Source organism: Plenodomus lingam (assembly GCF_022343315.1).
Source record: "Plenodomus lingam strain CAN1 chromosome Unknown contig_21, whole genome shotgun sequence".
NCBI lineage: Eukaryota > Fungi > Ascomycota > Dothideomycetes > Pleosporales > Leptosphaeriaceae > Plenodomus > Plenodomus lingam.
Window position 1 is genome coordinate 1,172,078 of NW_027093938.1, and position 25,680 is coordinate 1,197,757.

Sequence of the window (25,680 nt, forward strand, 5' to 3'; positions counted from 1 at the left end):
GTACATACTAAGACGCTGCTCGAAGTCCGTCAGCCGGCCCCGCATCTCTTACTACTGGACAATAAGTTCGGACCAGTATCCCTTCCCAGTGCCCGCTTCAGCGAGACTAGTGATTAGGTATACCTTTCCGTCGTTGCTCAAACACAGAAACGTATGATATCTTCTAAAAACTCCTGCTCGGCCAGAAATCTGACCTAACACCAGCCGATTACTTGTGAGCAACAGCCTCTCTCGTAAGCCTGCTCCATATTAAAACAGCCTCAGACATGGCTCCCCAACATGATGGAAAAAAGAGAAAAGGCCGCTTCCCCCATCCAACTCGTTCGTCGACACAAACGTACGACGAATACGATACAGACGACGATGACAACGATAATGACGATTCGCCGTCGTCGACGGTCTCTAGCACTTTCACTGGAATGCCAATAGTAGACTCCCCGTGGATCAACACGAAGATATCGGCTGAGCCCACTGCTACGGACTACCAAACAAGGTCAAGATCGTCTGGACATCCTCTCTATAACGGTCCTACACCAGGATTACCTTCAGATTGGCCAAAGCCGTCGAGCTGGGAAACTTCAACATTTCCGCCTGCCCAATCAGATAACCTGAAGTCCACAACTCCGCCAGCGTCACCAACCATGATTGGAAGCTACTCGTACACGCCACTTTCTTCTGGCACAGGTAATGATATTGGTGGTCCACATCCTGATCAGCCCTGGACGCAAGAACACGGCAATAATACAACACTCTATGCTGTTGCCTCGATTGTTCCTGCTGTCTTGTTAGCAGTCGTTGGTATCGTCATTTGCGTATGTTTACGTAGACGGAAGCGGCGAAGGGAAGAAGATGCCAAAATCACGATTCAAGAGATGAAAATCCATGCCGAGGCCACTGTACTAGAATACGTCGTACCTCAAGTCACTGCGCGACGGGCCAGCTCATCGATTCCACTGCCACCCACTTCCACACCCAGCCAGCTTCAGCCTGTCATCATTGGGCCGATCTTGTCTAGCTCAAACGGTGCTTACATGACGGGCCTGGACACGTCTGACATGGTCTCGATAACTTCGAACAATGTACGACCTGTAGATCCATTTGCAGATAATAACAGTCTGGAGGAACCGCCACCACCCTATCGACCTCGCAGCGTCGCTCCACCCAGTTTTGTCTCAACATCACGTCAAAGCAGCCTCCGATCTCACGACTACCCACCTTCGACTTCACAAACCCAACTTATCGAACGCTCTCCCTTTGAAGACCCTAATGATGACGTGTCTGTGGGTTCCGGATCGGCACAAGAGCGAAGCGACGACAGTACGTCAACGGTAACCGACATGTCCTACCAGCATGATCCTATGATCAACCGGTCAGCATTATCATGAGGTGTATCAGAGTTTTTGTAATGGCCGTAATGCCAAAGTTTTGAATTTACTTTTCTCGGTGTATATAGTTTGATGTGATTGGGGCTACGACCTTGCTTGCATTTTGGTAATGATCATCACAGTCGAGCTCCCACATGCGTTCATGGTCTTCGAAGGTAGCCGATAGAGTGGAAGTGAGGGAAGCATCGAGGTCAGAATGAGCCAGCCTTCCACATGGCATGTCTCCCGGAGGGTAACAGGCAATATTGAATGTGACGACATGGCTACACTCGGCTCCGAAGATCGCATTTTTATTTCGGCATTACCGGTACAGCGATTTCAAGCTGGCGGGCAACATGCGCACACTCAACCCAATGTTTGATGTTGACACGGTACGATTATGGGTTCATGGATTAGCAGCGCAGTATGTAGAGTATGTGACTGCTTCCCTGTGTCAATTGTTCCTCGTATCATTATTAGTTCCGATGGCAAGACAAGGTCGAGCACTCACGCCTAGCCAGAAAGGCATAGCATTCGACACACCATCTATCGTCCGGAGCCAGAGACAAGGGAGCTGGGCCCGTACCTTGCATGAACGGCCACAACGCTAAAGACAATAGTTGAGATCCAGGTCATATCCTCACATGGTCATGCCAGGGATACGTTAGGCACTCTAGGCAGACCGGGCCTTGTATCCCCACCCCCACCCACTCTGTTGCCCCTCTTGTCGTATTAGCAACAGCGGCTATGCAGACCGTGCTTGCTACCACCTAGAGTAGGTGACGACGGTTACCTACAAGATCCCTAGCCGTATACGAGTCCAAGGCGATTGTCACAAAGTCTGTCACCTGAAACTCGACGTTTGGGCCAAAGGCCTGACGGCAGACATGGACATTGGTAATTGTTGCAGTATTCCGCACCTGCCTACCTCTGTAGTACCCACCTGCCACCTCGTCGTGTCGAGTTTAGGGGCCGGCCAAGTGCTTGTTGGAGAGCAGCAAAGTGCTGGCTGGCGTGGGCGTTTTCTCCACACGTCCTTGGACGGAAATGGCCAGGCAAATTCTTGCGTGTGATTCGCCATTGTCTAAACGTATCTGGATGACATGCCGCCTGATTGCATTTGGAGAAGACGGCCAGATTAGCTTTGAGCTGAGGCAGATTGCCAGCTGGCCGAGGCAAACTGGATGATGGGAAGGGTGTGATTGTGCTGGTAGCGACCGAGGGCACTATCATGGGCAGCTTTCAGTACTGCAGAGTACAAGTCCTCTAAGCTATGGTACATACTAGCGAATGGTTAGGAGTGTGTCTTGTGCATGCATGATCCGCTCAGCCGTGTGTGTCTATGTGGTTTTGCAGCTGGGGAAGGCGGTCCAAGTTGGTTTGTTGCACTGTTATTGCTGATTGTCGATTGTGTGGACTGTGGGTTGTGGTGGTGGTGGTGGTTGGCCAAGACAGAAAACGTCGAGTGGGTGAGGGGGGAAGTGGAAGCGGTTCTTGCTTAGCGTAGTAGCTACCGGGATGCCCCAGGTGTAGCGTCACTATGACCGTTGGGTCAAGTCAAGGCGGGCAGAGCAGCACAGCCCATCGCTTCATCCTCCTACCCAGCCCAGCTACCGCCGTGGACAAACTTCCGTGCCGTACCGGTATTGTAGGTACTCTACATGGCTACTCCTATACAGTACAGGTGAGGCACTGGACTTTGTTACATGCTGTAATCTGGCTCACCACGGCCTCTCCCCCCCCGGAGATCGGCCTGGATGCTGGCTCGCTCTTCATTCGCTGCCGGGCCAGGCTTCGCACCCTTTCGTTGTTGCTAACGCCTCGCGTGCTCAGCCAGGCGACGAAGCCATGCCATCTAGGAGTACCACCCTATTATATACTCTTCTCCCAGTATCCTCCCTGACCCGCTACTACCAATCATGACACGACTCGCCTCGCTACAACATGTGCGCGCCCCCTTGACCCCGATCTGGCTTTGGTACCTGAGCAGCCCAGATTCCCCCAACCTCAGGCTGACGAGGCCGCATTCCTGTGCTGTTGCTGGCGTTGGCCGGCCACGACGATCGGTACCGGTACTATCAAAACTTATTCCTCTTTGCCGGAGTACAAGGTCGTCTACTGCAGCTTCATCTCCCCCCTTCCCCCTCCCCCTCTCCCCCGGCCCCACTGCTGGTTACCTAGTACATACACAGTAGGCGAGAAAATCCTCACCGTCACTCCTGGGTGCCGCTGCTGGCTGTCTGAGCGTGACGTACGGCAAGCGCTCCTGTGTCCTCTCGCCTGCAGGCCTGCTACGACGCTGCCGTACCTGCATCCAGACGGTTACTCAAGCCTGGCGTCTTTCCCTGCCGCCCCGGTGCAAGCGCAGTACCCAAGGTATCACAACTTCATACGCCCAGTGCGAGTAGGTAGCCTCTGCTCTAGCCCACGGCCCCGCCAGAAGCAAATTCTCCACCAGCACGCCGCCATCTTCAGTCAGATCCTCGGTCTTCAGTCTTCAGTCTTCAGTTTTCACTCTTTCTCCGCCCTCACCAAACGCCGCCCCCCCCCCACCTTCGAGTCCTCGCTCCAACCTCGCTCCCTCCCCCCCCCCTCGGCCCCCTTGGCCACCGTCGCCGTCTGATATCGCCCGCTGCATGAGCTGTAGGAGCAGGAACACGGTGTCCCTGGACTGAGTATGAGTTTGGAACAGCACGTATATGGGTATGGGCTCCCTTCTACCCAGTTCGCGATGCCCGTGTGTGCACCTTCTTCTTAGCCTCTTGGAGCGAGCAGACGATGCTGCCCAGCTGCTGCCCAGCTCAGCCAGGGCGCCCCCCAGCGGCCGGTCGGCGGTCTCTTCTGGAATCCTGTCTGTTGGCAGTCATACTGTGTATAGTTGCCCTCCACGGCTCCCAATGGAGGTTTGGGCTCCAGGCGGAGGGGCAGGCCAGGCAGCACCGCACGGTTGTTATCTGAAGCCCTAATTACCCTGGCCCACAAGCGCCAGCCCCAAACTTCAAAGTTACATTCCAGTCTGCAGATAATTTGGCCAGATGCTGGCTACACATTGTTTCTTTCGTTTTTGCTCCTTTGACAGGCTGTTCCAATTCGCTCACTTGACCTGCTCGTTCGCCTACTGCAAGTGGTTGAGGCTAATGTGGCTCGCGTGCTAGATCGACGGACTGGCATCTCCCAAGTCCCTCCTCCACCCCAAAGTCGGCCACTTTTCCAGAAGCAAATCTCAAGACGCCCAAGACAGAGTCGGTTCCTCACTCGCATTTCCTCGACGCCTGGGCAACGCCACGAGTCTACGAACAGCAGACGCCAATCCAAACCCCATCCTTCACCCTCTCGACGCCCACAGACCGGCCACCCAGCGCAGTGAGCCCCACGCTCCAAACACCCGAGGACCCTGACTTCCATGTCAACCACTTCGCCCCACAGAACCTGCCTCTGCCGCCTGTCGAGCTCGCTCGAAGACTGTCGTCCTCTCCAGACCCGCATCAGCTGAAGAAACTTGGTGGAGCCAACCCGTTGGACAGTCGCTCGGCACATCCTCCCGTCAGCATGGACTTCTCACAGATGCAAACCCCTCCTCCTACGAGAGATGCCACGTCTCGAAGAAGCCTCCAGCAAAGTGGTGGTACTGCATTTGCCACGCCTGCTACGGTCATCCACCGGACGCCCTACCAGGCGCCCTCGACCGAGGCACTCTTTGACCAGACCCCTTTCGGACTTGTCAACGTACAGTACACGCCCGACATCATGGGTTTCCCCAATAATATACCACTCTCAACGCCCTCTATGCCACAGTCGCGTCTCTTCTGGGATCAGGCCAATGATGTTTCACACATGGATGTCGATTTGCCCTACCAGGATCCCTTTGGTCCCACCCCACATAGGCCTGAGCAAGATCTGCACTGGCAAGCACTCCAATCGCCTGCTACAGCCCAGATACAGTCTCAGGCTTTTCAATCCTTCCAGGGTATGCCTCCCCAGGGCCAGATGACTTCTTTTAGTGCAGGCAACATGGGCGCGGGCCAAAACTCACAAGCAAATTCATTCGTCTCGACATCTGCTGGGGTAGATCCCAACATGCTGTTCAGCTTCTCCCACCAAGGGACAATGACCTCGTTTGGTGACGTGCCACAGCCAGCCCTCAAAAAGGACGCCTCTAGACAGCCATATGAGACTCAGACTGAGTCCATACGTGATAGGGAGACCGTCAGGAAAGCCAGAAGCCAGCACTCTCGTAGTAACACAAGCTCCTCTGCGGGTTCTGTAGAGAACATGAGGCCGGGATTGCAGCGTAGCAACACGGACAGTGGCTTCAGGAAGGACAGAACACTTTCGATCGAGTCAAGAATCTCGGCCCCAGCTGCTGCATCGACCATACCACGCCGGATGTCACCTCTTAAGCGGTCGAATGGCGCGGCACTAAAGTCGATACCAGAGACTCGAAGACCGCGGACACGCCTCATCATCGATGAGACTGGCCGAGCACGAACAGAGACAGAGACAGTAGATGAGGAAGATACACCAAAACCAATGAGGAGGCCATCACAGACCGTAATTAGAAGGCAGTATCCTGGACTATGGGAGGAGGGCGAAAGTGAGTCTGAGGACGACGAACCGGCACCCATGATCAGTCGCAACACATCCCTCAATGTACCGCAACCACAGCGACGTGCTTCAAAGCATGCGAGGGCTGACAGCGGTAACTTGGACCGAGCAAACTCGTTCAAGATCCCTCGGCCATCTTCGAGAACATCAACTGGGGCTTTTGATAAAGCTTCTTTTGAAGTTGCTCGTCCTACTCGAAGACCTATTGAAAGACCGACTCGAAGCTTGAGCATGATGGAGTTTCCAAAGCCTGTCGATCATTTCAACATCAAGGAGAGCATCAATAACTCACCGCCAGACTCTCCCGGTGATGCTTTAGGCGCGCTCAAGAAGGTAGTCGCTGGGCGTCAGCAAAGAGTTGAGCGGGCATCCCACAATACCCTGAAAGCACACAACCAGCGTTGGGCACAGGCTTCAGCCGATGTAAACTACTCCCCACATGGCTACGGTCCATACGATCCATTTTCCAACTCCTTCAACGGCTCACCTCATATAAATACGCCATCGACTGATCGCAGCAGTCTGTCGAATGAAGCTACACGTTGTGTTTGCAATGGTGTCGACGAAGGACAGTCCATGGTTCAATGCGAGTCTTGTACTAAATGGTTGCATATGAGCTGTCTTGGGCTTACCGCCAATAGCCTGCCTCCTGTATATGTCTGCGTCTTCTGCACAGGCTCAACGCCCGTCGCCAGAGGAGGACGGATTAGAGGGCCAATGCCATTCGACTCGCCACTCAACCACAAGACTCTATTTCGTCGATGAAAACTGAATCACGCAGAACTACACCATCTAAGATGCCTCCATCTACCCGCATTTCCTGTTTTGCATACATGGAATTACCTTTAGCGAGTCTATTACATCATTGTTTGCATTCAGTCTGGCATCCCATTAAGCTTCAAAAATTCGAGACCAATCAGCATAACATCCGCCTCTCTTACACTGCTCATTTATAGCCTGGCTTTGGACAATCTTGAGGCCAGCCAGCACGTGCCGATCATTATAAACATTCCACAACACAACAAAGGCACACCCACACATAAATCTTGTCTGACCACGGTTCTTTCTGCAGGCTCAGAAGACTCTTTGGCTGCATAATGTCTTGTCATCTCCTATTATATTCTTTCTGTGGCGTTATTCTTTTGAGAGCAAGGTTGGAGGTGTATATCGCATACCTACCTACCTTTGTCAACCCTTCTTTGTTTTACGGTGTAACGAAGTTGATGAGATGAGGCATAAAGCATGAGAGATGACGGATTGATGTGGTAATGAAGAGGGGTTTTTTTTAACTGTCTTTTTCTTTCGCTCGACGCGCTGGCATTGGTCCGTCTGTGTTTTGAGTAGATCGATACTATCATGTGAACGAGTTGGATCAATGGGACGGACTAGGGCGAGATTGAAAGAGTAAGATCAAGTGGTGATGGTGGCGGAAGGTGGTATATTGTATATATAGCCGCTGTGGATGGAAGGGATATGTATAGAGTATGAGAGTATATCACATGGACTTTTAAGAGCAGTGAAATCGCGCTTGCTGGGACACTGGAGTGAATGGTGTGCATGATGCATGTGTGCATGCATACACTACATCACTTTTGTTCGAAGCTAACTAGGGCTTTTTCAGCCCTGCTCATCGACTACCTACCTCCCGCCCATGTATTCCGGCTTGTACGCCTTGGCACCGCCAGCCTTCATGAGCTCCCTCAGCGCCATGGTCGCGTACTGGCTGCTAGCCAACTGCAATCTCAGCACGACAGCAATCTTCTTCGCCTGCTCTTCCTTTGCCTCCCCATCCTCCATGCTCACATCCTCCTCCTCACCTTTTCTCTCCCCACTCGTCCTCCCCTTCCCCAACCTCTGCAAATCCGTCTCAACAAACTGCTCATCCTCCTTCACATACTCATACACCTCGTGCCCAACCTTGGTCAACGGTCTGGCAAGCACCTTCCTATACCCGCCGCTCAGACTGATCTCCCTCCAACTCCTGCGCATATCATGCGGATCCAGGCCTCCGCCGCGCTCACTAGCCATGAATTCCGTGTAAAAGGCGCCGATTTTGTTGCGCGGGTATTCGACGTCGAAGCCGGGCTGTGGGAGCACAATGTCATAGATGGTGTAGGCGCCGGATCCCGCTTCTGCGGCGCTCAGGGGGCGAGCGCGTTCAAAGTCCGAGGCTGCTGCGTTTGCGTTCTCCGTGCCTGAAGGGTCGATGATAGGTTCGCCATTCTGGTCCAGAGGGTTGTTGTTGTTGGTGGAGGAGGTTGTTTGTTGGGAACCATGTTCGCTTACGAGGACGAGGTCGCCCTCGACGACTTGGGAGCCGTACGTGCGCCAGCGATGACCAGCTACTACGTTCCAGACGAGGGATTGGTAGGCATGGACATACATGAGACGTAGATTGCGGGGAATGGTCATCAGTGCGCCCTGCCAGTCTGTCTTGCGGTCATGTTGGCCGCTTTTGGAGTTGCGCGAGCTGAGGTGTTGAATGATGTTGCGTTCGGCGGTGAATTTTCGGGGGAGCAGATCGAGGGCTGCAGTACCAGAACCGGTAGTATGCCAGAGGTGCAGGGCTTGTGCGCGTTTGCGGTCGTCCTGGGAGATGAGGATAGGGGAGAATGTGGAGGTCGGGTCTGTGTCGGTGAGGGCGACTGGGTTGTAGGCGAGGAGGTCTGCGACGGCACCTTCGAGGTCGTTTTGCAGCATCTTGCGACCAATGGCGTCGGTGCTGGTAGCAAATGAACCGAAGCGTTGGAGACCGTAGTAATTTATGAAACCACAGTCCGAAAAATCCCGGATAGCTTTTCCAACTACTTCATTGGCAAGCCTGAGGCGCTGCGAGGCATCGCCACTGTCTTCGCTTTCGAAATGGCAATTGCGGAGTGTAATGGTGAACTCGTTACCCTTCAGATCTCCAAGCTTCAGTTCGTTGGTGTGGTACTCGAAATCACCGATTGCGGCGTTGAAGAGGACCTTGTTGAAGGAATACATGCGGTCCGCAGTTTGTCGCCTTACGGAGACGCGCTGGCTAGTGCATGCACGCCTGTCTTTTGTGCCAGCGAAACCGAAGCCCTTGGGCCCGCAATTGAGCTTGCTTCCCAAGAAGCTGACTACCTCCATCGTGTCCTTGTTCTCCTTGTACAGGGTGAAGTGCAGGAAGTCACCGCCAAGATCCTCCCAGCGTGTCTGACCTCTTTGCCTGCCAGCAGCCGGGTCTCTGCGCCCCTGGTTCCCGCCTTTGGCCCGACCTCCACGTTCCGCTGGGGGAGTGGCCTTGATGCGAATGGACTGATCTGGCTCCATGGTGCTCTCCAGCAGATTTGGGAATATGCGGCGCAGACATTTGTGGGCTTCGGTTCGTCGCTCCTTGTCCGTTATGGGCGGTGCAATGACAGCCTTGAATTCTTTTGCCTTCTTGTTTCCGCCTTTCCGCACTTGTCGCACGAGGGCCAGTAAGAGCTTGGTGGTGTCTTCGCCAAAGATCGAGTGGAGCGTGGTGCGATCTTGTTCGGAAAGCTGAAGAGAACATTAGGGGCCTTGAAGTAGCTAATCAGTTCAGCAGCTCACCTCTTCCCTATCCTCAGCCTTCTTGACCTGCTCATTCTCACCAGTCTGCTGTTCAGGTACTGGGATCGTCTGGTCCAGCGCAGGCTCCACTTTGATAGGCTCTGTCCTTACTCCTTCGTCATCGCCCTCGTCTATAATCTTGGTCACCGGCCCCAAACCCCCGGCCTCGCCCTCTGGCTCATTCTCCACCAAATTCGCCTCCTTCCCATGAGGTTTCTTGCCCTCTTTCCTCTTCATGTTCAGGCTCTTCAAATGCACAACCCCGCCGTCCAACCCAATCTCGTTGACCAAGAAATCCGTATATCTCTGCTTCAACACACCGGTAAAGCCGAGATGATCAGGAGAGACGTATTGGGTGATACCTGCGCGGACTTCGCGCTCTAGATCCGTGTCAATGGAGGCAGGCGCAGTGGGTATGGGTGCTGTGGTGGAGGATGCGATTGAGGCCGATGTGGAAGGTGCAGGCGCGGCAGTATCTTCGAGGCGAGCACGTTTGACGGGTCGCGCAGTATCAGCGGAGGGGTCTGACATGACTGCAAGAGCGGAGAATGGGCTGTTGGTGGTGCAAGTAAGGATTTCATGGTTTGGGACCTTTTCAAGCTGCCATGTTCTAGCGGGGAAAGTTCTACCGAGGACTGTGCACGCGGGGTTGAGTTTTGGCGAGGGTACCAGAATCCATCCTAGTAGTAGAGCACTCTGTAGCTTGATGAAGTGGACTGCAAGTACTGCTACTTGACCTGGCCAATGACAAATTGCGACATGAAGGATCAATTGCAAGAGTGCAGTGATGGCGTAGCCAGACCTTCATTCAAACGCACAACTCATGAAGTGAGCTCGATGCTAGAGGTGCAGGAAGCGTGAAGCGATACCTAGGTGCCTGTTCTACCGACATCCGCCACGACTTTGAAGCTTTTGTCGTCGTCGAGGGGCTTTCAGAGATTGCGCGAACCAGCGGCAATGTCCATGTACATGGCCACGACACGATGGGCCTAGGGATGCACTGGGTTGCCGTGCGTGTTCACACCTTCACATTGTTGCACCGAGGGATGTTGACAAGGGCGGCCAGGGCATGTGCTTGATGATCAGGAGGACGAGGTCGGGATTTCGGGACAGAACGGAAAGCGCCAAGGAACAAAAGTTTCTCATCGCGCACCTCTCAACCGGCGGCGGCACGGCCTGCTATCTCCGTCCTATCCACCAGCCCCATTCATTCTATTGATCTATCCCATCCCATCCCATCCTCAACACCACCACCACACACTCTCACTCTCCCCTCTCCCCTCTCCCCTCTCCCCAATCCTCGCTCCCCTCTCCCCTCTCCCCTCTCCCCTCTCCCCAATCCTCGCTCCATCGATCCCCCGAGATCAGCAGCGATCATGTCGACTTCTCCCCCTCCCACCTCCACCGGCTCCTCCAAGCTGGACGCCGCAAAGGCTGCCGTTGCGGCCAAGCTTGAGCCTACCGCTCCCACGGGCGTCGACTTGTATGCGCGATTCGCCTTCGCTGGTGCCGTCTGCTGCTCTGTCACCCACGGCGCCCTCACACCTGTCGATGTGTACGTACTTTCTCTCATGCTCTCTTCCCCCGCGGTGTGCTGCTGTCACGGCGCGGCCATGCATGTCCTCGGTCGCTTCGCACACAATTTTTTAGTAAATGCGACCTGCGACCGGTGCTGGCTGCTAGCCAGCCAGCCATGCCCACAATGACGCCAGTTGTGTGTGTCTGTGTGCCAAGCTAATCTCTTCCTTCCTTCCTCGCAGCGTCAAGACCAGGATACAACTCGATCCCGTCACCTACAACTCCGGCCTCGTCGGTGGCTTCAGGCAAATCATTGCAAAGGATGGTGCTGGTGCGCTGTTGACCGGTCTCGGTCCCACGGCCGCTGGTTACTTCCTCCAGGGTGCCTTCAAGTTCGGAGGATACGAGCTGTTCAAGCAGCAGTCCATCAACCTGCTCGGCTACGAGACGGCCAGCAACAACCGCACTGCCGTCTACCTCGCCTCTGCTGCTTGCGCCGAATTCTTCGCTGACATCGCCCTCTGCCCACTCGAGGCGACCCGTATCCGTCTCGTCTCGGAGCCCACCTTTGCCAATGGCTTGATCGGTGGCTTCGGCAAGATCCTCAAGAACGAGGGTGTGGGTGCCTTCTACTCTGGATTCGGTCCTATCCTTTTCAAGCAGTATGTGTTTGCACATGTATCCTCGCCTGCAATGGCTCACTGACCATATCCTAGGGTCCCCTACACCATGGCCAAGTTCGCCGTCTTCGAGAAGGTCAACGAAGCCATCTACCAAATCGTCGACAAGAACAAGACCAGCAATGGCATGCAGACTGTCTACAACTTGTCCTCCGGTATCATTGCTGGTTTCGCCGCCGCCATCATCTCCCAGCCCGCCGACACCATGCTCTCCAAGATCAACAAGAGCAAGGGTCTGCCCGGAGAGGGAACCACCAGCCGCTTGATCAAGATCGCCAAGGAGCTCGGCCTCAAGGGATCCTTCAGCGGTATCGGTGCCCGTCTGTTCATGGTTGGTACCCTGACTGCTGGACAGTTCGCCATCTACGGTAAGTTCTCGTGACACCACCCATTGTTCTATAAAAGCTGACATGGCGACAACAGGCGATATCAAGAAGGCACTAGGCGCCACTGGCGGCGTAGAGATCTCCAAGACCAACTAGATCTTGTAAGATTATCCGAGAGGAGGAATGATATGAGGACAGCCACCACTGTGTGAAAAGGGAAAAAAGGTTTGTTCTTTGTTTGCATAGGGCTGGGACAGGTGTGGCTTATAGAGTTTGAGGAGCTCACTCTTGACGTGTGTATGCGTCTATGCAGCAGCTTTTTTGTTAGAAAACTTTTCTGCTTTATTCTCACTTGTGTTTACCCTAGACATGGAGGCTATATATGTAACAGTAGGAGAGGGAGGGGGTAGCTAGGTAAGGAATAGCTGCACAAATCGACGGAGCTCTCTCCATGACCAAAACATCTCAACTCAACTCGGTATCAACCATGACCATGTCTATACTTGTTCGGTATAATTATAACTCATGTGGTGTACAAAGTCTTGATCATCGCACTTGTACTTATGATTTGTATCGGTAGAATGATAGATTGAACAAGATGGGGACACCAACTTCAGACGCTGTGATGACAAAGCTTATGTAAACTTTAACCCCAGCCCTTGGGGATGCTATGATGATGCTTGCTGAAGTCGCAACTACCCTAACCTCAGGGCTTGAGCCTGTCACCCCTCCCCCCCCCCCCCACACACCCGCACGCACAGAGCAAGCGCAGGCAAGAAGAGAGAAGAAGAAGAAGAGAGAAGAAGAAGAAGAAGAAGAAGAAGAAGAGAAAGAGGATGAGGTAGAAAAAGGACAGAGGTCCCCTTGTCATAATCCTACACATGGAGCCCCGCTAAAAAAAAGTAATCTCCTCGCTCCCATGCGCGGTCCAAATGACGCTTGGTATTAGGAGAAGAGATGAAGAAAGAAAAAGAAAAGGAAGAAAAGGAATCTCGTGCTTTGCTCAACTTCCATCGTACGAGGGAAAGGCCAAGGACCGGCGCCCTGCTTCCTATTACCACCTCTTCTTGGTCTGCTCTTGATTTGTTTTTTTTTATATATTTCCACTCATAGATGATGATGATGATGATGATGATGATGATAGATAGATAGCCTCATCTTCATACAGCAGCAGCAGCAGCAGTACTAGCAGTACTAGCAGTACTAGCTAACAGCAGCTGGAGCACCGGGTGTACCAGCCGCACTTGGCAACCTCCTATCCAATTCCGCCTTCTTCTCATCCTTGTCTGTGCTCTTCATTCGCGCCAGAATCAAGCAAAGACTCTTCTTCTCCCGGCCATCCAGCTCAAGGACGTGCACGAAGTCGCGAACCTGGATCTTGGCCCCAATGTCTGTTTCCTCAATCGCAGCTCCAAACGTCCTTTTCTTAGCTAGCAGCGCTTTATCCGTTGCGGGTGCTGCTGGTGTCGCCGTCCCACTACCTGCAGCTGTGTTGGCTGTTGCCGTCGCCGCCTTCGGTGTATTGGCGCCGGATCCCAGACCTCCACCCCCGCCTCCACCCCCGCTCATCCACGCATACTTCTTCTTCCGGCCTCCAATCGCCATTTGCGCCGTTTCATTCGCCTTGCCAAACACGACCGCATCGCTCTGATTCTGCTTCTTCGCTGCCGCTTGCGCTTTCTTCGTGAGCGGTTCGGGGAGGGGCAAAGGTGCGATCGGGGTATCGGCCGGTGTACCGCCTCCTGTTCCAGTGCCCTGTGCCCGCTTCTGACGTTTTCGAAGGCGCTCACGCTCATACTCTTCATCGGCTTTGGCGCGTGCAATCAGAGCAGCAGCGACGCGGTTAGTAGTGTTTTTGAAAGTGGGCAGTGGCGTAGGGGGAACTTCGGTGGGGGGTGTAGGGAGCCGGGTTGCATTGGGTATTCCTGGTTGGACGTGTTAGCAGTGTTGTGCGTATGAGCGTGAGCACATGAGACATGCCTTTGTTGGCCGTCGCCGTGGGACTGGTGGCGCTGTCGGGTGCTTCCCACGGCGTGCGGAGGATATTGGTTGGGACTGCCATCTTTTGCTCGGCATTTTTGTCTACAACAGCAATGTCCACAAGGTTCGGCGGGATGAGACCATGAGAGGTATTTTGGCGGCCTTGACTGAGCGCGAAGGCGTCTTCGACAAGTGTCCGCACGCGCTCTTCAGCAGCCAGCGATAGCAGTGACAGAATTTCCACCAGAGGCGCATTCTGGTTCAGTAGACTGGCAGCCTCGAGGCCGACAACCTGCTCACCGTTTGCGGCCGCCAACGCCGTGCGCGTGACATCGCGAGGTGTCTTGTCCGGTATCTTGTCGAACAAGCCATCGACATTGACTGTGATTCCATGTTCGTATGCGCGTTTGGCGATGCGGTGCCTTAGCACATTGGCCTGCAGGAAGGGGTCCGTGAGCGGTTGCTGGGCCGATTCGTTGAGTATGCGGGCGGCCTGTTCATGCTTTCGCAGGAACTCGGCTTCGTGCTGCTCTTGCGTCATGGGCTGACTCAATTGCCCAGTCCCTTGAAATGCGCCGTGACTGCCCTGCTGACTCCAATTGAAACTCCCATGTGGGGTGCCCGAGGTGCCCGTTCCTTGCGAATTGAAGCTCCTGTAGCTCAGCAGCAGATTGTCCTCTTCGGCGCGCAAATCAATGCCTGATCCTGTGAGCACATCGCTGATGTTGTTGACATCCAGATCTCGCGCATTCGCCTTTTCCAGCTCTGAGGTGTCGCCTGTTTTGCTGTAGGGCACCTTTGGTGGTGGCATGGAGCCCTGTGGCGCGGCAGGCTGAGCATTTGGATGCTGGTAAGGCTGGGGCTGGTGGAAGGGCGGTGGTTGCATAGCGGCGGGTGAGTTTGGGAGAGAGGGGGTCGGGTAGGGGGTTGACTGGGGGGATGTAGCGTAGGGCGAGGGGGGATATGTGGGCGCTCCAAAAGGCGACTGATAGGGTGCGGGCGATGGCGGATTGGGGGATAGTCGCTGTCGCTTCGCTGGGGGAATGCCACTGCCCATAGTGGGCGACATGTTGGTAGGCGAGTGTTGGTAAGGCGAGGGCGAGAAGGGGCGCTGGGGTTGGGCGTGGGTGTGGGCCATGTTGAGGTTCTGCGTCTGCACCTGCACCTGTGGCGGTAGGGGCGGTGGTTGATGCTGGAGGTGCGGTTGTGTCTGGCCATGCTGCTGTTGCTGTTGCTGGTGTTGTGGTGGTTGTAGGGGATGTTGCTGTGGTTGCGGCGGCTGCTGCTGTATCTGCTGCTGCTGAGGCTGAGGCTGAGGCTGGCCCTGGTGGGGGAACTGCTGGTTGTAGTTGGGGTAGGCCATGGCGGCGGCGACGATGCGGGCGACTGGGCAGGCAACTCGACTCGGCCTCGTCCCCCGATGGCCGTGGGGAGTTCAGCGGGCGCGGCTGCTATTCTATCTGTCGCCCAGTCATGCGGCGACTCTGGCGACGGCGACAGCGACGGCGGCGATGGATGGTGGTGTTTGGCTTCTCTCGACGGACGGCGCGGTGCGGTGGATGGCAATGGGCGGGGCGGGCGGTGATGCGATTATGCGCGAGGACAGGCGCGGGTGGATAGGCGGCGTGCAGGCGCGTGCAGTGAATTGGCCATAAAGTCTGTCTCGCACCCCAAAGACGTGCCCAAGAGGAAGTTGGAGCTGGTGGCGGACGAGGGCTATGCGCACGGACAGCGGCTGGCGCCTTGGCAGACGCGCTCGACAAAGCAACAACCTTGGGCCTCGCGAACCGCCCACCCCAAACCATCATACTTTCCCTCTCTCTCCCTCTCTCTCTTCCCACTCTCCTTCTCCTTTTCTCTCTCGGTCTTTCTGCTCACACACCCTCCTCGTTTAGCCCTCGTCCACCCAACTAATTAGATAGATAATCCCATTTCTCATAGTTGGCGACCATTCCCATCCTCTCAACACCTCAATTTACCCCCCTCCCCCTCACCTCTCTCTCCCCCCCCCCTCCCTTTCATCCTTACCTATCACAGTCGTAGCCACACCTCGACGCACTCAGGAATCATCTGCCATGACGTCCAAGAGAAAGGCTGCGGCCATGGCGCCTGAGGATGAAGAACCCATAGACCCGTCTGACGAGCTCCTGTTCCTCTGCTTGGGCGGCGGCAACGAGGTTGGCCGATCATGTCACATCATCCAGTACAAGGGCAAGACCGTCATGGTGCGCATATGCCAAAACCGCCCATGGCTTCCAGACTGCTAATACAGATTAGCTTGATGCCGGCATGCATCCGGCCTATGAAGGCTTGTCTGCCATGCCGTTTTACGATGAGTTCGACCTGAGCACCGTGGACGTGCTCCTGATATCACAGTATGTATCTATGCATTCCACCATGCTTGCTGCAATTGGAGGAGATGGGCGCATCACGGGAGCCGGACTGGAGCGCCCAAGTGGCAGTCTTTCACCATCATGTATATCATCAGAATCAATGGAATATCTTTTGCATCTCCCTCTCCCGACTCCGGTGATGTGCCCTGCCGTCAGCCCCAAAGCATGTATATAGCCCTCCTCTGGAACCCTAGTACTATCCATCGCATACCCAGTAACACGCAACACTGACTCAACTGCATAGTTTCCACGTCGATCATGCGGCTTCACTCCCATACGTCCTCGCCAAGACCAACTTCAAAGGCCGCGTCTTCATGACACATCCTACCAAAGCCATCTACAAATGGCTCATCCAGGATTCTGTCCGCGTTGGCAATATGTCGAGCAATTCGGAAACCAAGATCCAGATGTACACAGAGCAAGACCATCTCAACACATACCCAATGATCGAATCCATTGATTTCTACACCACGCACACAGTCTCTGGCGTCCGCATCACGCCATACCCTGCTGGCCACGTTCTTGGAGCTGCCATGTTCTTAATGGAGATTGCAGGTCTGAAGATCTTGTTCACAGGAGACTATTCGCGAGAAGACGATCGACATTTGGTGTCTGCCTCAGTTCCAGCCGGCGTTAAAGTCGACGTTCTCATCACCGAGTCCACATTCGGCATCTCCATGCACACACCGCGAGTAGAGCGAGAGGCTCAGCTCATGAAAGCCATTACAGATATCCTCAATCGAGGTGGCCGTGCTTTGCTGCCCGTATTCGCCCTGGGAAGAGCTCAGGAGCTGCTGCTCATCTTGGATGAGTACTGGAGCAAGCACCCAGAAGTCCAGAAGATACCCATTTACTACAATTCCAGTCTAGCCCGGAAATGTATGCAAGTCTATCAAACATACGTCTCCGCCATGAACGACAATATTAAGCGTTTGTTCGCAGAGCGCATGGCCGAAGCGGAAGCGGCAGGAGATACGGGTCGCCGCGGAGCTTGGGACTTCAAATTTGTCCGGTCGTTGAAGAGTCTGGAGCGCTTTGACGACCTTGGTGGTTGTGTGATGCTCGCTTCCCCTGGTATGATGCAATCTGGCACATCGCGAGAATTACTGGAGAGGTGGGCACCGGACCCTCGTAACGGCGTCATCATAACGGGTTACTCGGTTGAGGGCACCATGGCGAAGCAGATTGTCCATGAGCCAGACCAGATCCCTGCCATCATGACTAGGACAAACAACAATTCGCGAAGGCCAGGTCAACGAGAAGGTGAACAGACCATGATACCCAGGAGGTGTACAGTCCAAGAGTACAGTTTCGCCGCCCACGTCGATGGCAAAGAGAATATGGAGTTTGTACAAGAAGTCGCCGCACCAGTAGTGGTAAGTCCATGCAGATCTCGAATATGCACTGCATTTCCAATAAAAAAAAGTAACTGACCAACCATGTAGATACTCGTGCACGGCGAAAAGGGCAACATGACGCGTCTTCGCTCCAAACTCCTCTCTTTCAATGCCCAAAAGTCCGTCCCCACCAAAATATACTCCCCCGCCAATTGCGAGGAGCTCCGCATCCCTTTCAAGACGGACAAAATTGCCAAAGTGGTTGGAAAACTGGCTTCCATCGCGCCGCCTATACCTCGCTCCCTTGACGCGGACGGCGATGAACGCCTAAATGACCAGGACAGTGAAGGTGAAAAGCTAGACATGATCGCCGGTGTCCTGATCCAAAACGACTTTAAGCTTTCTCTCATGGCACCCGAGGACCTCAAGGAATACGCTGGACTCACTACCACCACCATCATGTGTCGTCAACACATCACGCTGTCAGCCGCAGGCATCGATTTGATTCGCTGGGCGCTCGAAGGCACATTCGGTGCTATCACCGAGAGCAACGTCACCGATGGCGCTGTTGATGGCAAGGAAGCCCATACTAATGGTAATGGCGTAAGCAAGGAGCATGCAGATGAGGAGATTAGTCGCACACAGACAAAGTTTACAATAATGGACTGCGTAAATGTGCACGTTAAGAACGGCGGCAGAGTCGAGGTAGAATGGGAGGGCAACGTGATAAACGATGGTATTGCCGATGCTGTTCTCGCCGTCCTCTTCACTGTCGAGAGTTCGCCGGCGGCTGTAAGACGTAAGCGACACTGCCTCTTGGATTCCACATACCCATCATACACATCCCATGCCCAACTTACAATCGTGATAACAGACGCTAACATATCGACAAACAGAATCATCAAAACAACACTCTCACGCCCACTCTCATTCCCGGAACGACGAAGAAGAAAAGACAAAAGCCCAGCTATCCCACCGCTTTAAACAACCCCACCCCCACCGCACAACCGACCCCTCTACCCGCTTAGCCCGCCTCTTTCTCTTCCTAGAAGCCCAATTTGGCGAATCAAACGTCCGACCCCTCCACCTTCCCAAATCATCCTCTTCTCTCCCCCCAATCTCATCCTCCGCTACCACTACAGCCACAGCCACAAAAACAACGCCCTTCTCCGTCGCCGCCGCACCCTCCACGGACGATGCCGTCGACCTAAATCCTGAAGATCGCGCCGAACTAAAACGTCTGCATAATCTTGGGATTCCGGTACCAGGGCTGGAAATCAGCTTTGATAAGTTTGTAGCGAGGGTTTGGCTGGAGAACTTGGAGGTCGAGTGTGCGCATACAGCGTTGAGGGCTAGGGTCAAGGCGGTAGTAGAGAGGGGGGTCGAGACGGTTAGTGGGTTGTGGATGTGAGGGTGGGGGGAGAAGGAAAGTTTGGCATGATTAGGGGGCTAGCGGGAAGGGAAAGGAAGGGAAAGGAAGGAGTGGGAAGAGAGGACAGTAGTGATGGGGCGTGGACAGCGACTGCGAAGAGGGAAAAGAAATCATATTATGATGAAGTGTCATTTAATCAATTCCAAGTTCAGGTCACGTTTAATCCAGTGGCAAGGGAACTCGAAGTAATGGGTACCCCGCTTTATTTTTATTTTTTTCACCTTGTCGTGGTACTACAAGTATTTAAATGGCCCGAACGCCTAATAAGAACCCAATCCTAGAAGACAGATTTCAACCCAGACGCCAAAGCCCATACCAAGACGCCAGAATCCCATAATCGGTGATCCATCCCAAACACCAGGTCGCAACTCAAATCCTCCACTCCACCCACCTTCCCAACCCCCCTCTACCCGCGTACATTGACGCTTAAGAAAGAGGGGAGGGAGAGGGAGAAGGAGAGGGAGAGGGAGAGGAAGAGATGGACGGAGAGGGAGAGGGAACAGAGGGAGTCCAAGAAATAAGGCCAGAGAGAGGGATGAGCTCTCGCTTTACCACAGACGGAGAGGGCCTGGGAGGAAGAGCCACAAGGCCAGGAGGAGCAATGAGGCCACGCGCCACGACGGAGTCAGAGGGAGACGGGACCAAAAGGCCAGGAGGAGAGATAACCTTACCGTTCACAATCGGCACAAGGCCACTGGGAACAGTAAGTTGATGCGTTACAAGAGTGCCATTGACAGATTTGTCATGGTGGTCCTCCTGGTACAACTTTGCCATCTCCTTGACCAGTTCCGCGAGTATCTTCTGGTGTTTGAGATTGTCGTCGTGTTCCTTGTGGCGGAGCGCTTCGAGGACTGGAAGCAGAGAGCGGAAGATGTCAAGGCCGGCGGTTTTGGTGTTGTTGTGCTTGTTGGCGGTGCTATAGTTGTTGAAAACGTACGCGTCCCGGTACTGCTTCGCGAGCTCTTCGGCAAGATGCTGGAAGACATCCGTATGCTTCATTTCAGGAACAAGAACAGTCGGTAAATGCACAAATGGTTTAGCAGGGGCGGTAATCTGACGCCGGGTTATGGGAGCCTCGGGCTTGTTGTCCTCTTCATTCTCCATCGTCTTCAGGTCGTCGCCCATGTTGTGGACACACTTTTTCTCAACGTGGCGCCATTGCCCGTCGACTAGGAGCCACTCTTTGGCGACCGACCTTCTCTCTGTGCCTGGGTTTTTGAATTCACGAGTGATCTTGTTGATGTATGGTCGTTTCTCGTACTCGTCTTTGACGAAGTCATGGCTGCAGTGACTGTTGATTTGGACCCAGTGCCCGTCAACCTTGATCCACGCCAGTTTTTTATCTTCGGCGGGGACGGCGCGCGCAAGATTGATGTTATCTTGGTTCTTGTCGCTTTTATTGTTGCCATTGTTGATGTCGTTGTTATTGTTGCCGTTGTTGATGTCGTTGTTGATGTCCTTGTTGTTGTTGTCGGTAGCGGGAGCAATCGAGGAAGGGGCAATGGGCTCAGCAGACGCAATGAATTGGCCCGGGGAGACAAGAGGAGTACCAACGGCCTTTGGGAGAATAGGCGTGGCGGTGGAAAGGCTGAGAAGGCCGACAAGGCCGAGGAGAATGGTGGTGTACTGCATGTTAGGAGATGGTCTGTGAAGACGTGAATGTGTATGAAGATGGGAATGTAAAGGAAGTAATGTCTACTGAGTATACTGTATTGTATGCTGTGATAGAATATGTCCAGAGTAGGAGAGGTAGAGCGCTGCACTTTATACACTTGCTTCGACTCAAAAGAGGGAATGTCCAGCACCCACAACTGAAGTACGTGACCCCAGCACATGCTTTCTTGGAAAATGAAATGTCGCCGCAAAATTCATTAGGTATATTGAAATCGTGGCGCTAGCTGATGCACATGCATTGGGAATTATAGCGCGAAATTATGGGGGTAGGTATCTATCGCGTAGTGGTTTCCTGCGAGAGCGGTGGTAGTAGAAGCGTTGGTGCTGCAGCTAGGTCTTCCATAAATGATTTGTGACAGTACCCAAATATGTGTAACCAATGGCTCGGTGATGTGAATATTGGTATCCATGAGGGATTCGTGCATCTGCGTCATCTATAGAGAACCAGCCAAGAGGGACGATATGGAAACCAAGTCTACTGAAGCAGCCACGAGCCGACCCAGTACCACAGCAATCAAGGTGCGAACGCGCTTAGCAAAGCGTTGACGATGACGACTGTAGCGTTGAGCACCATGGAAAAATACATGTAGATCCATCATTAGAATGTAAAGCTCAGCTAGAGACTCTATCTATGTAGTGCCAAGCCCCAAGTTTAGCGGTCAGGTATACGTATGTCGAGGGCAAACTCCGGAACGAATCTTGGGGAGAAAAAGATTCTGGAAGTTGATAATCTTGTGCCACGATTGAAACAAATAAAGAAAAGGAAATTCTGGCGAGGTCAGCAGCTGTGTAGCTCGAGTCATCACCAGCCAAAACACCTTGGTGCGTCTGCTCCAATCATGCCATGCATCTCAGTAGCTTCTAGGCACGTGAGTATCATCAATGGGGGTTTTTTTTTGGTTGAGACAAAGGCATCAGGAACAAAGGTGCGGTGATCCAGGATGTAGCTTTCATTGAACATTTGGGGGGTATGTCGTTGAGATCAACAATTAAAGCTATGAAGAAACAAAGAACACCACACACATACACGCACACATCATCATCAGCATGAATGTACCCACACCCCTTCTACTGTGAGTCTCCTTACCTGCTGACTGAGCAAGCCGGTAGCGCAAATTATATTTTTGGCCATGGTAGGAATGGAGGGCAAATCGATCGGCCAAGTGAATTGTATACCGTAGATCAGATTACCTGAATCTAGCTGTGCAGCGACCCATGACTTCCCCTTGACAGACCAGCTCGGCGTTGAATTCAGAACCGTCGAGTGTGAGGTAAATGTCAAAATATACACGGTAGAAGGTACCTTGTGGGGTGTCCATACGTTCAAAGTCTTTTTCCAGGTTCTTCCGTGAAAGGTCAGAGGTGAGGGTGACGACTTCCTTGATGCCTGAACAGAATTAGCCGTTGCGAGAGAATGGGGTTCGTGGTTGACTCACGAGGATCTTTGGTGTACTCTGGACAAACATCATCGTCACAGGCATACAAGATATCCTCATACATGAGAGTGGCACCAGGGGCGACTTGTCTGAAGAACGAGACTTTGACTGGCTCGCCAATCTTCACTTTTTGTCCCTTTTGTACGAATATTTGGCGAGTGTACTTGCATCGGTCCTTGCCATCCAGAGATGGCACACGATATTGTTCAGGGTGATGACCCTCTTTGAAGGGTTGCAGAGTTGCCATGAGGTAATGTCGACGAGCGACACGGTGTGTGACAATGCGTTCGGTGATACCAGCTGTAACGGCGCCCTTGACAATGGCCGCGACCGAGTCCATGGGCCGGACGACCTTGGATTGGAATTGTGGTGGCACATGGAGCTTGATTTGCTGAAAGAGGTATTCTGATGCTCCGAAACCACCGACCACGAGCACGTTCTACACTATGGTTAGCGCGGAATATGTGTAAGCAACGGATACATGTCTCACCTGTAATGCCCTGTTTTGCGCTTGAATGGCTATAATCTGGTTCCTGACGAGCTCCAAGATTCGGTTCACGACAGGTTCAAAGCATTGCAGAATCTCCTCGTTGGTGAACGTCATGTAACCCTCCTCGATGCCAGCCTCAGGAAACTCGGCCTCAATGCCAACATCGACGGCCCATTTTTGTCCATTGTTTCGGAAGTCGGCCTTTATCCTGTTTTCGAAATCCATGATGCATTTGGCGTACACTTTCCCGGCCGTCTTTGAACCATCGGGTAGTTTCATCTTCCTAATCTTTGCTCGTAGAATGTTGCTAAAGTTTCGGTTCAGCGCCGTTGAGCCGCAAGAATCACCAGATCCTGCTGTGCACTCGGCGACAGAGAAAGGGTTCTCCTCCTCGACCTCGTACGCGATCAAATCGACTGTGCCACCACCACAATCAACAATCAGCACAGCATCATGAATCTTGAGGTTGAGAAGACCAGTTTTGGAGCAGAACATGGCAGCGGCTTCTGGTTCGGTGATGAGTGTTAGCCTGTTATCGTTTTCGTCACGGAGGAATCCAGCCTGGATGGCGGCAGCACGCGTTGCCGCCTTGCCAGCGTCATTCCAAATGGCGGGTACGGTCAGATAGTATCGGATATTGCGCTCTTCACGGTTGAAGACTTCACCAAGCGTCTTTTGCAGTTGATTTCGCATCGCTTGTCGCAGGTGGAAGAGGTAGTCGGCGGCCACGTCAATCTCAGACTTGCCTGGGGGTAGCGGGGGCAGGTTGATGGGGTCGATATAGGTGTTGCCAGAGAGCATCAATTGCAGCTTGAACCACTCAACCTTTTGCACGCCAGGCTTGGGGTAGCCTGTGGGCGCCAGAGCGTCGGCAATGTCTGGTCCCCAGCCTACTACCTTCTGGTACTGATCGTAGTAAAGCACCGTGGGGATCTTGCAGCTTCGTTAGGGATCAGACTCATAGGTAGGTCGGTGCCAAGTCGTGCTTACTTTCTGCTTTGTTTGGTTGCCTGCACCAGGCCACTCGGTGATGATATCTTCCTTGGCCTCGGTGTTGGTTGCGAATGCGAATGCGACACCCGAGAAGGTTGTGCCCTGTATGATTGTGCGTGAGTAAGCCGCCTTTCAGGCCCGAGGACAGTCTGGGCTACTCACAAAGTCGATGCCCACAATGAGCTGTGCCTTGGAACGCCCCTCGCCCGCCACCTCTGCTGGCCCAGATGGCCTGTTGTATACCGCGGGCGGACCATGGGGCACAGGCGGAGGCGCACCACCCCCGTAGCCCTGTTGCTGGCCATACTGCGCGCCTGGAGGGCCTTGCGGGGGATAACCAGGCGGGCCTGCGTGTGGCGGGTAGCCCACGGGCTGCTGTTGCTGCTGCGGATAGCCTGGCGTGCTCGTGTTGATGGGTGGCAACGGGCTCGCAGGCCGTCCATGTTGCTGTTGCTGCTGTTGCTGATGCGGCGCACCCAGCCCGCCCGGCCCTGGGGGAGCGTATGTGTACGAGGGCGGGCGGCCCAAGGGGTTCTGGGGGTTCATGGGGAGTGACGAGCTGCTCGAATTCTGCGGTGACAAGGACGAGCTTGGGCGCTGTTGGCTACTGGTGGGGGGGGCCGAGTTGCCCTGGGACGATGGCGGCGGCGGCTGCGAGGGACTATTCTGTGAGGAGGAACTCTTGCGTTTCGAACCCACTAGGTTCTTGAAGCGGGCATTCATGGAGCTCATATGTTGGGGGAGGGGGAGAGAGAAGGAGGCGGGGGGAGGGAGGGGGGGGGGGAGAGAGAAAGATAGGCTGGACTGGGGGGTGGGGTGGCAGTCGAGGGAATTTGGAGAAGCTGGGCTGCGGCTGACAATGGAGTTCTGCTGGGCAATCCACTGTCCAAACAGAGCCAGGCTGTGGGCAAAGCGTCGTCTTCCCCCAGCCACAACAGCGCGGCGACAGCCCCAGCACCCTTTGGGGGATCAAGAGTGGAGAATACACGAAGCTTCTCACTTCTGTCTCTCTCCCACACTTTCTCTCTCTCTCTCTCTCTCTCTCTCTCTCTCTCTCTCTCTCGTGTCGCGATACAGATGGTCGAGCCAATCCTCGGGGCTGTCAGGCCTCTCCAAATCGTCAATCCTTTTGTGCGTCCTGGAGGAGCTGGCGCAGGAGCAGCAGCTGAAGGGGGAAATCAAAAGGCGGCTGTGAAGAAGCCCTTCTTTGGCTTGGTCGTGCTGTGACTGTCGAAAGAAACCAGAGGGGCAACCGGTCAAGAGTGTGCCATTCTCTTTGACCAAGCATCGCCGCAAAGACACAGCCCCCCCACGAATCAAAGGCCACCCGTGCAAAGCCACAGCAGAAGACCCGCCCACAAGCCTGTCGAACCACAGCCAATACCGCCTAACTTACCCCATGGTCCCTTGGAGCTTCGTGGGCGCATCTGGAGAGAAATCCACCAGAGTCAATTCAATAGGCATGCATGAACTTCACTCGACATCAACCTGCCACGTGCACAAGTCAAAAGGAACATTGAACACTCTGATGGGGCGTCTCCTCTTTGCAGTTGGCACACCAGAACACAGCCTGGGTTCACAACTCAAAGGATTTTCATCTGTCTGTCCTGGTCTTGGTCTCCCTGGAGGACATGTCGACAGGGCTAGGCGGCTCGTCTTGCCTAGTCATTGGAACCATGATATAGTAGCAGCTGGCTACCGTCTGACAAAGCCACGATTGGGCCTCGTACAGCTCCGTTCCACGGTGCTCACCTCAGCATCTCGACTCATGGGACCCTTCAGTGAACACGTCAAATGAACAAGTCGTATCTTGTCGACATGATTGTGCTGCCACACCACAGACGTCTCCATCGTGGCGAATTCCACCCACCTTGTTGATTGTATTGTCTGT

General features: G+C 53.9%; 9 protein-coding genes across 9 annotated transcripts; 4 read left to right on the top strand and 5 right to left on the bottom strand.

Annotated features, from left to right (window-relative positions):
- Nucleotides 1-266: 266 nt before the first annotated feature.
- On the top strand, nt 267-1,385 carry IAQ61_005279 (uncharacterized protein; the record flags this gene model as incomplete). Its single annotated transcript, XM_003842901.1, has 1 exon — nt 267-1,385. One exon carries the CDS (start codon nt 267-269, stop codon nt 1,383-1,385), a length of 1,119 nt encoding a protein of 372 aa, XP_003842949.1.
- Nucleotides 1,386-2,134: 749 nt separating this feature from the next.
- Nucleotides 2,135-2,543, bottom strand: IAQ61_005280 (uncharacterized protein; the record flags this gene model as incomplete). Its single annotated transcript, XM_066096736.1, has 2 exons — nt 2,135-2,239; nt 2,304-2,543. Coding segments are annotated over 2 exons (345 nt in total), but the record flags the coding sequence as incomplete, so codon positions are not given.
- Nucleotides 2,544-4,041: 1,498 nt separating this feature from the next.
- Nucleotides 4,042-6,734, top strand: IAQ61_005281 (uncharacterized protein; the record flags this gene model as incomplete). The annotated part of the gene is made up of 2 exons (XM_003842899.1): nt 4,042-4,067; nt 4,520-6,734. 2 exons carry the CDS (start codon nt 4,042-4,044, stop codon nt 6,732-6,734), a joined length of 2,241 nt encoding a protein of 746 aa, XP_003842947.1.
- An 873-nt stretch (nt 6,735-7,607) lies between these two features.
- IAQ61_005282 (uncharacterized protein) lies at nt 7,608-10,265 on the bottom strand (the record flags this gene model as incomplete). Its single annotated transcript, XM_003842898.2, has 2 exons — nt 7,608-9,479; nt 9,531-10,265. Coding segments are annotated over 2 exons (2,607 nt in total), but the record flags the coding sequence as incomplete, so codon positions are not given.
- A 345-nt stretch (nt 10,266-10,610) lies between these two features.
- MIR1 (mitochondrial phosphate carrier protein) lies at nt 10,611-12,776 on the top strand. Its single transcript, XM_003842897.2, has 5 exons — nt 10,611-10,827; nt 10,870-11,085; nt 11,291-11,710; nt 11,765-12,096; nt 12,152-12,776. The coding sequence occupies exons 2-5, from the start codon at nt 10,907-10,909 to the stop codon at nt 12,208-12,210; spliced, it is 990 nt and encodes a 329-aa protein (XP_003842945.1). The 5' UTR covers nt 10,611-10,827; nt 10,870-10,906; the 3' UTR covers nt 12,211-12,776.
- A 481-nt stretch (nt 12,777-13,257) lies between these two features.
- Nucleotides 13,258-15,397, bottom strand: IAQ61_005284 (uncharacterized protein; the record flags this gene model as incomplete). The annotated part of the gene is made up of 2 exons (XM_066096737.1): nt 13,258-13,979; nt 14,035-15,397. 2 exons carry the CDS (start codon nt 15,395-15,397, stop codon nt 13,258-13,260), a joined length of 2,085 nt encoding a protein of 694 aa, XP_065953432.1.
- Nucleotides 15,398-15,760: 363 nt separating this feature from the next.
- YSH1 (endoribonuclease ysh1) lies at nt 15,761-19,202 on the top strand. The gene is made up of 5 exons (XM_003842895.2): nt 15,761-16,259; nt 16,312-16,409; nt 16,672-17,803; nt 17,873-18,563; nt 18,661-19,202. The coding sequence occupies exons 1-5, from the start codon at nt 16,110-16,112 to the stop codon at nt 19,173-19,175; spliced, it is 2,586 nt and encodes an 861-aa protein (XP_003842943.1). The 5' UTR covers nt 15,761-16,109; the 3' UTR covers nt 19,176-19,202.
- Nucleotides 19,203-19,744: 542 nt separating this feature from the next.
- IAQ61_005286 (uncharacterized protein) lies at nt 19,745-20,828 on the bottom strand (the record flags this gene model as incomplete). Its single annotated transcript, XM_003842894.1, has 2 exons — nt 19,745-19,764; nt 19,868-20,828. 2 exons carry the CDS (start codon nt 20,826-20,828, stop codon nt 19,745-19,747), a joined length of 981 nt encoding a protein of 326 aa, XP_003842942.1.
- Nucleotides 20,829-21,797: 969 nt separating this feature from the next.
- Nucleotides 21,798-24,565, bottom strand: IAQ61_005287 (uncharacterized protein). The gene is made up of 5 exons (XM_003842892.2): nt 23,952-24,565; nt 23,787-23,891; nt 22,797-23,729; nt 22,307-22,745; nt 21,798-22,257 (listed from the first exon to the last, which is right to left on the bottom strand). Exons 1-5 carry the CDS (start codon nt 24,519-24,521, stop codon nt 22,058-22,060), a joined length of 2,247 nt encoding a protein of 748 aa, XP_003842940.1. The 5' UTR covers nt 24,522-24,565; the 3' UTR covers nt 21,798-22,057.
- Nucleotides 24,566-25,680: the final 1,115 nt, after the last annotated feature.

Coding starts and splice junctions, on each gene's coding strand:
- MIR1 (XM_003842897.2), top strand. CDS start 10,907: ATGTCGACTTCTCCCCCTCCCACCTCCACCGGCTCCTCCAAGCTGGAC. Junction 11,711..11,764: donor GGTCCTATCCTTTTCAAGCA/GTATGTGTTTGC, acceptor ACCATATCCTAG/GGTCCCCTACACCATGGCCA. Junction 12,097..12,151: donor TGGACAGTTCGCCATCTACG/GTAAGTTCTCGT, acceptor TGGCGACAACAG/GCGATATCAAGAAGGCACTA.
- IAQ61_005287 (XM_003842892.2), bottom strand. CDS start 24,521: ATGAGCTCCATGAATGCCCGCTTCAAGAACCTAGTGGGTTCGAAACGC. Junction 22,746..22,796: donor CGCAAAACAGGGCATTACAG/GTGAGACATGTA, acceptor ACCATAGTGTAG/AACGTGCTCGTGGTCGGTGG. Junction 22,258..22,306: donor AGAGTACACCAAAGATCCTC/GTGAGTCAACCA, acceptor AATTCTGTTCAG/GCATCAAGGAAGTCGTCACC.
- YSH1 (XM_003842895.2), top strand. CDS start 16,110: ATGACGTCCAAGAGAAAGGCTGCGGCCATGGCGCCTGAGGATGAAGAA. Junction 16,260..16,311: donor ACAAGGGCAAGACCGTCATG/GTGCGCATATGC, acceptor AATACAGATTAG/CTTGATGCCGGCATGCATCC. Junction 18,564..18,660: donor TTCGCCGGCGGCTGTAAGAC/GTAAGCGACACT, acceptor ATCGACAAACAG/AATCATCAAAACAACACTCT.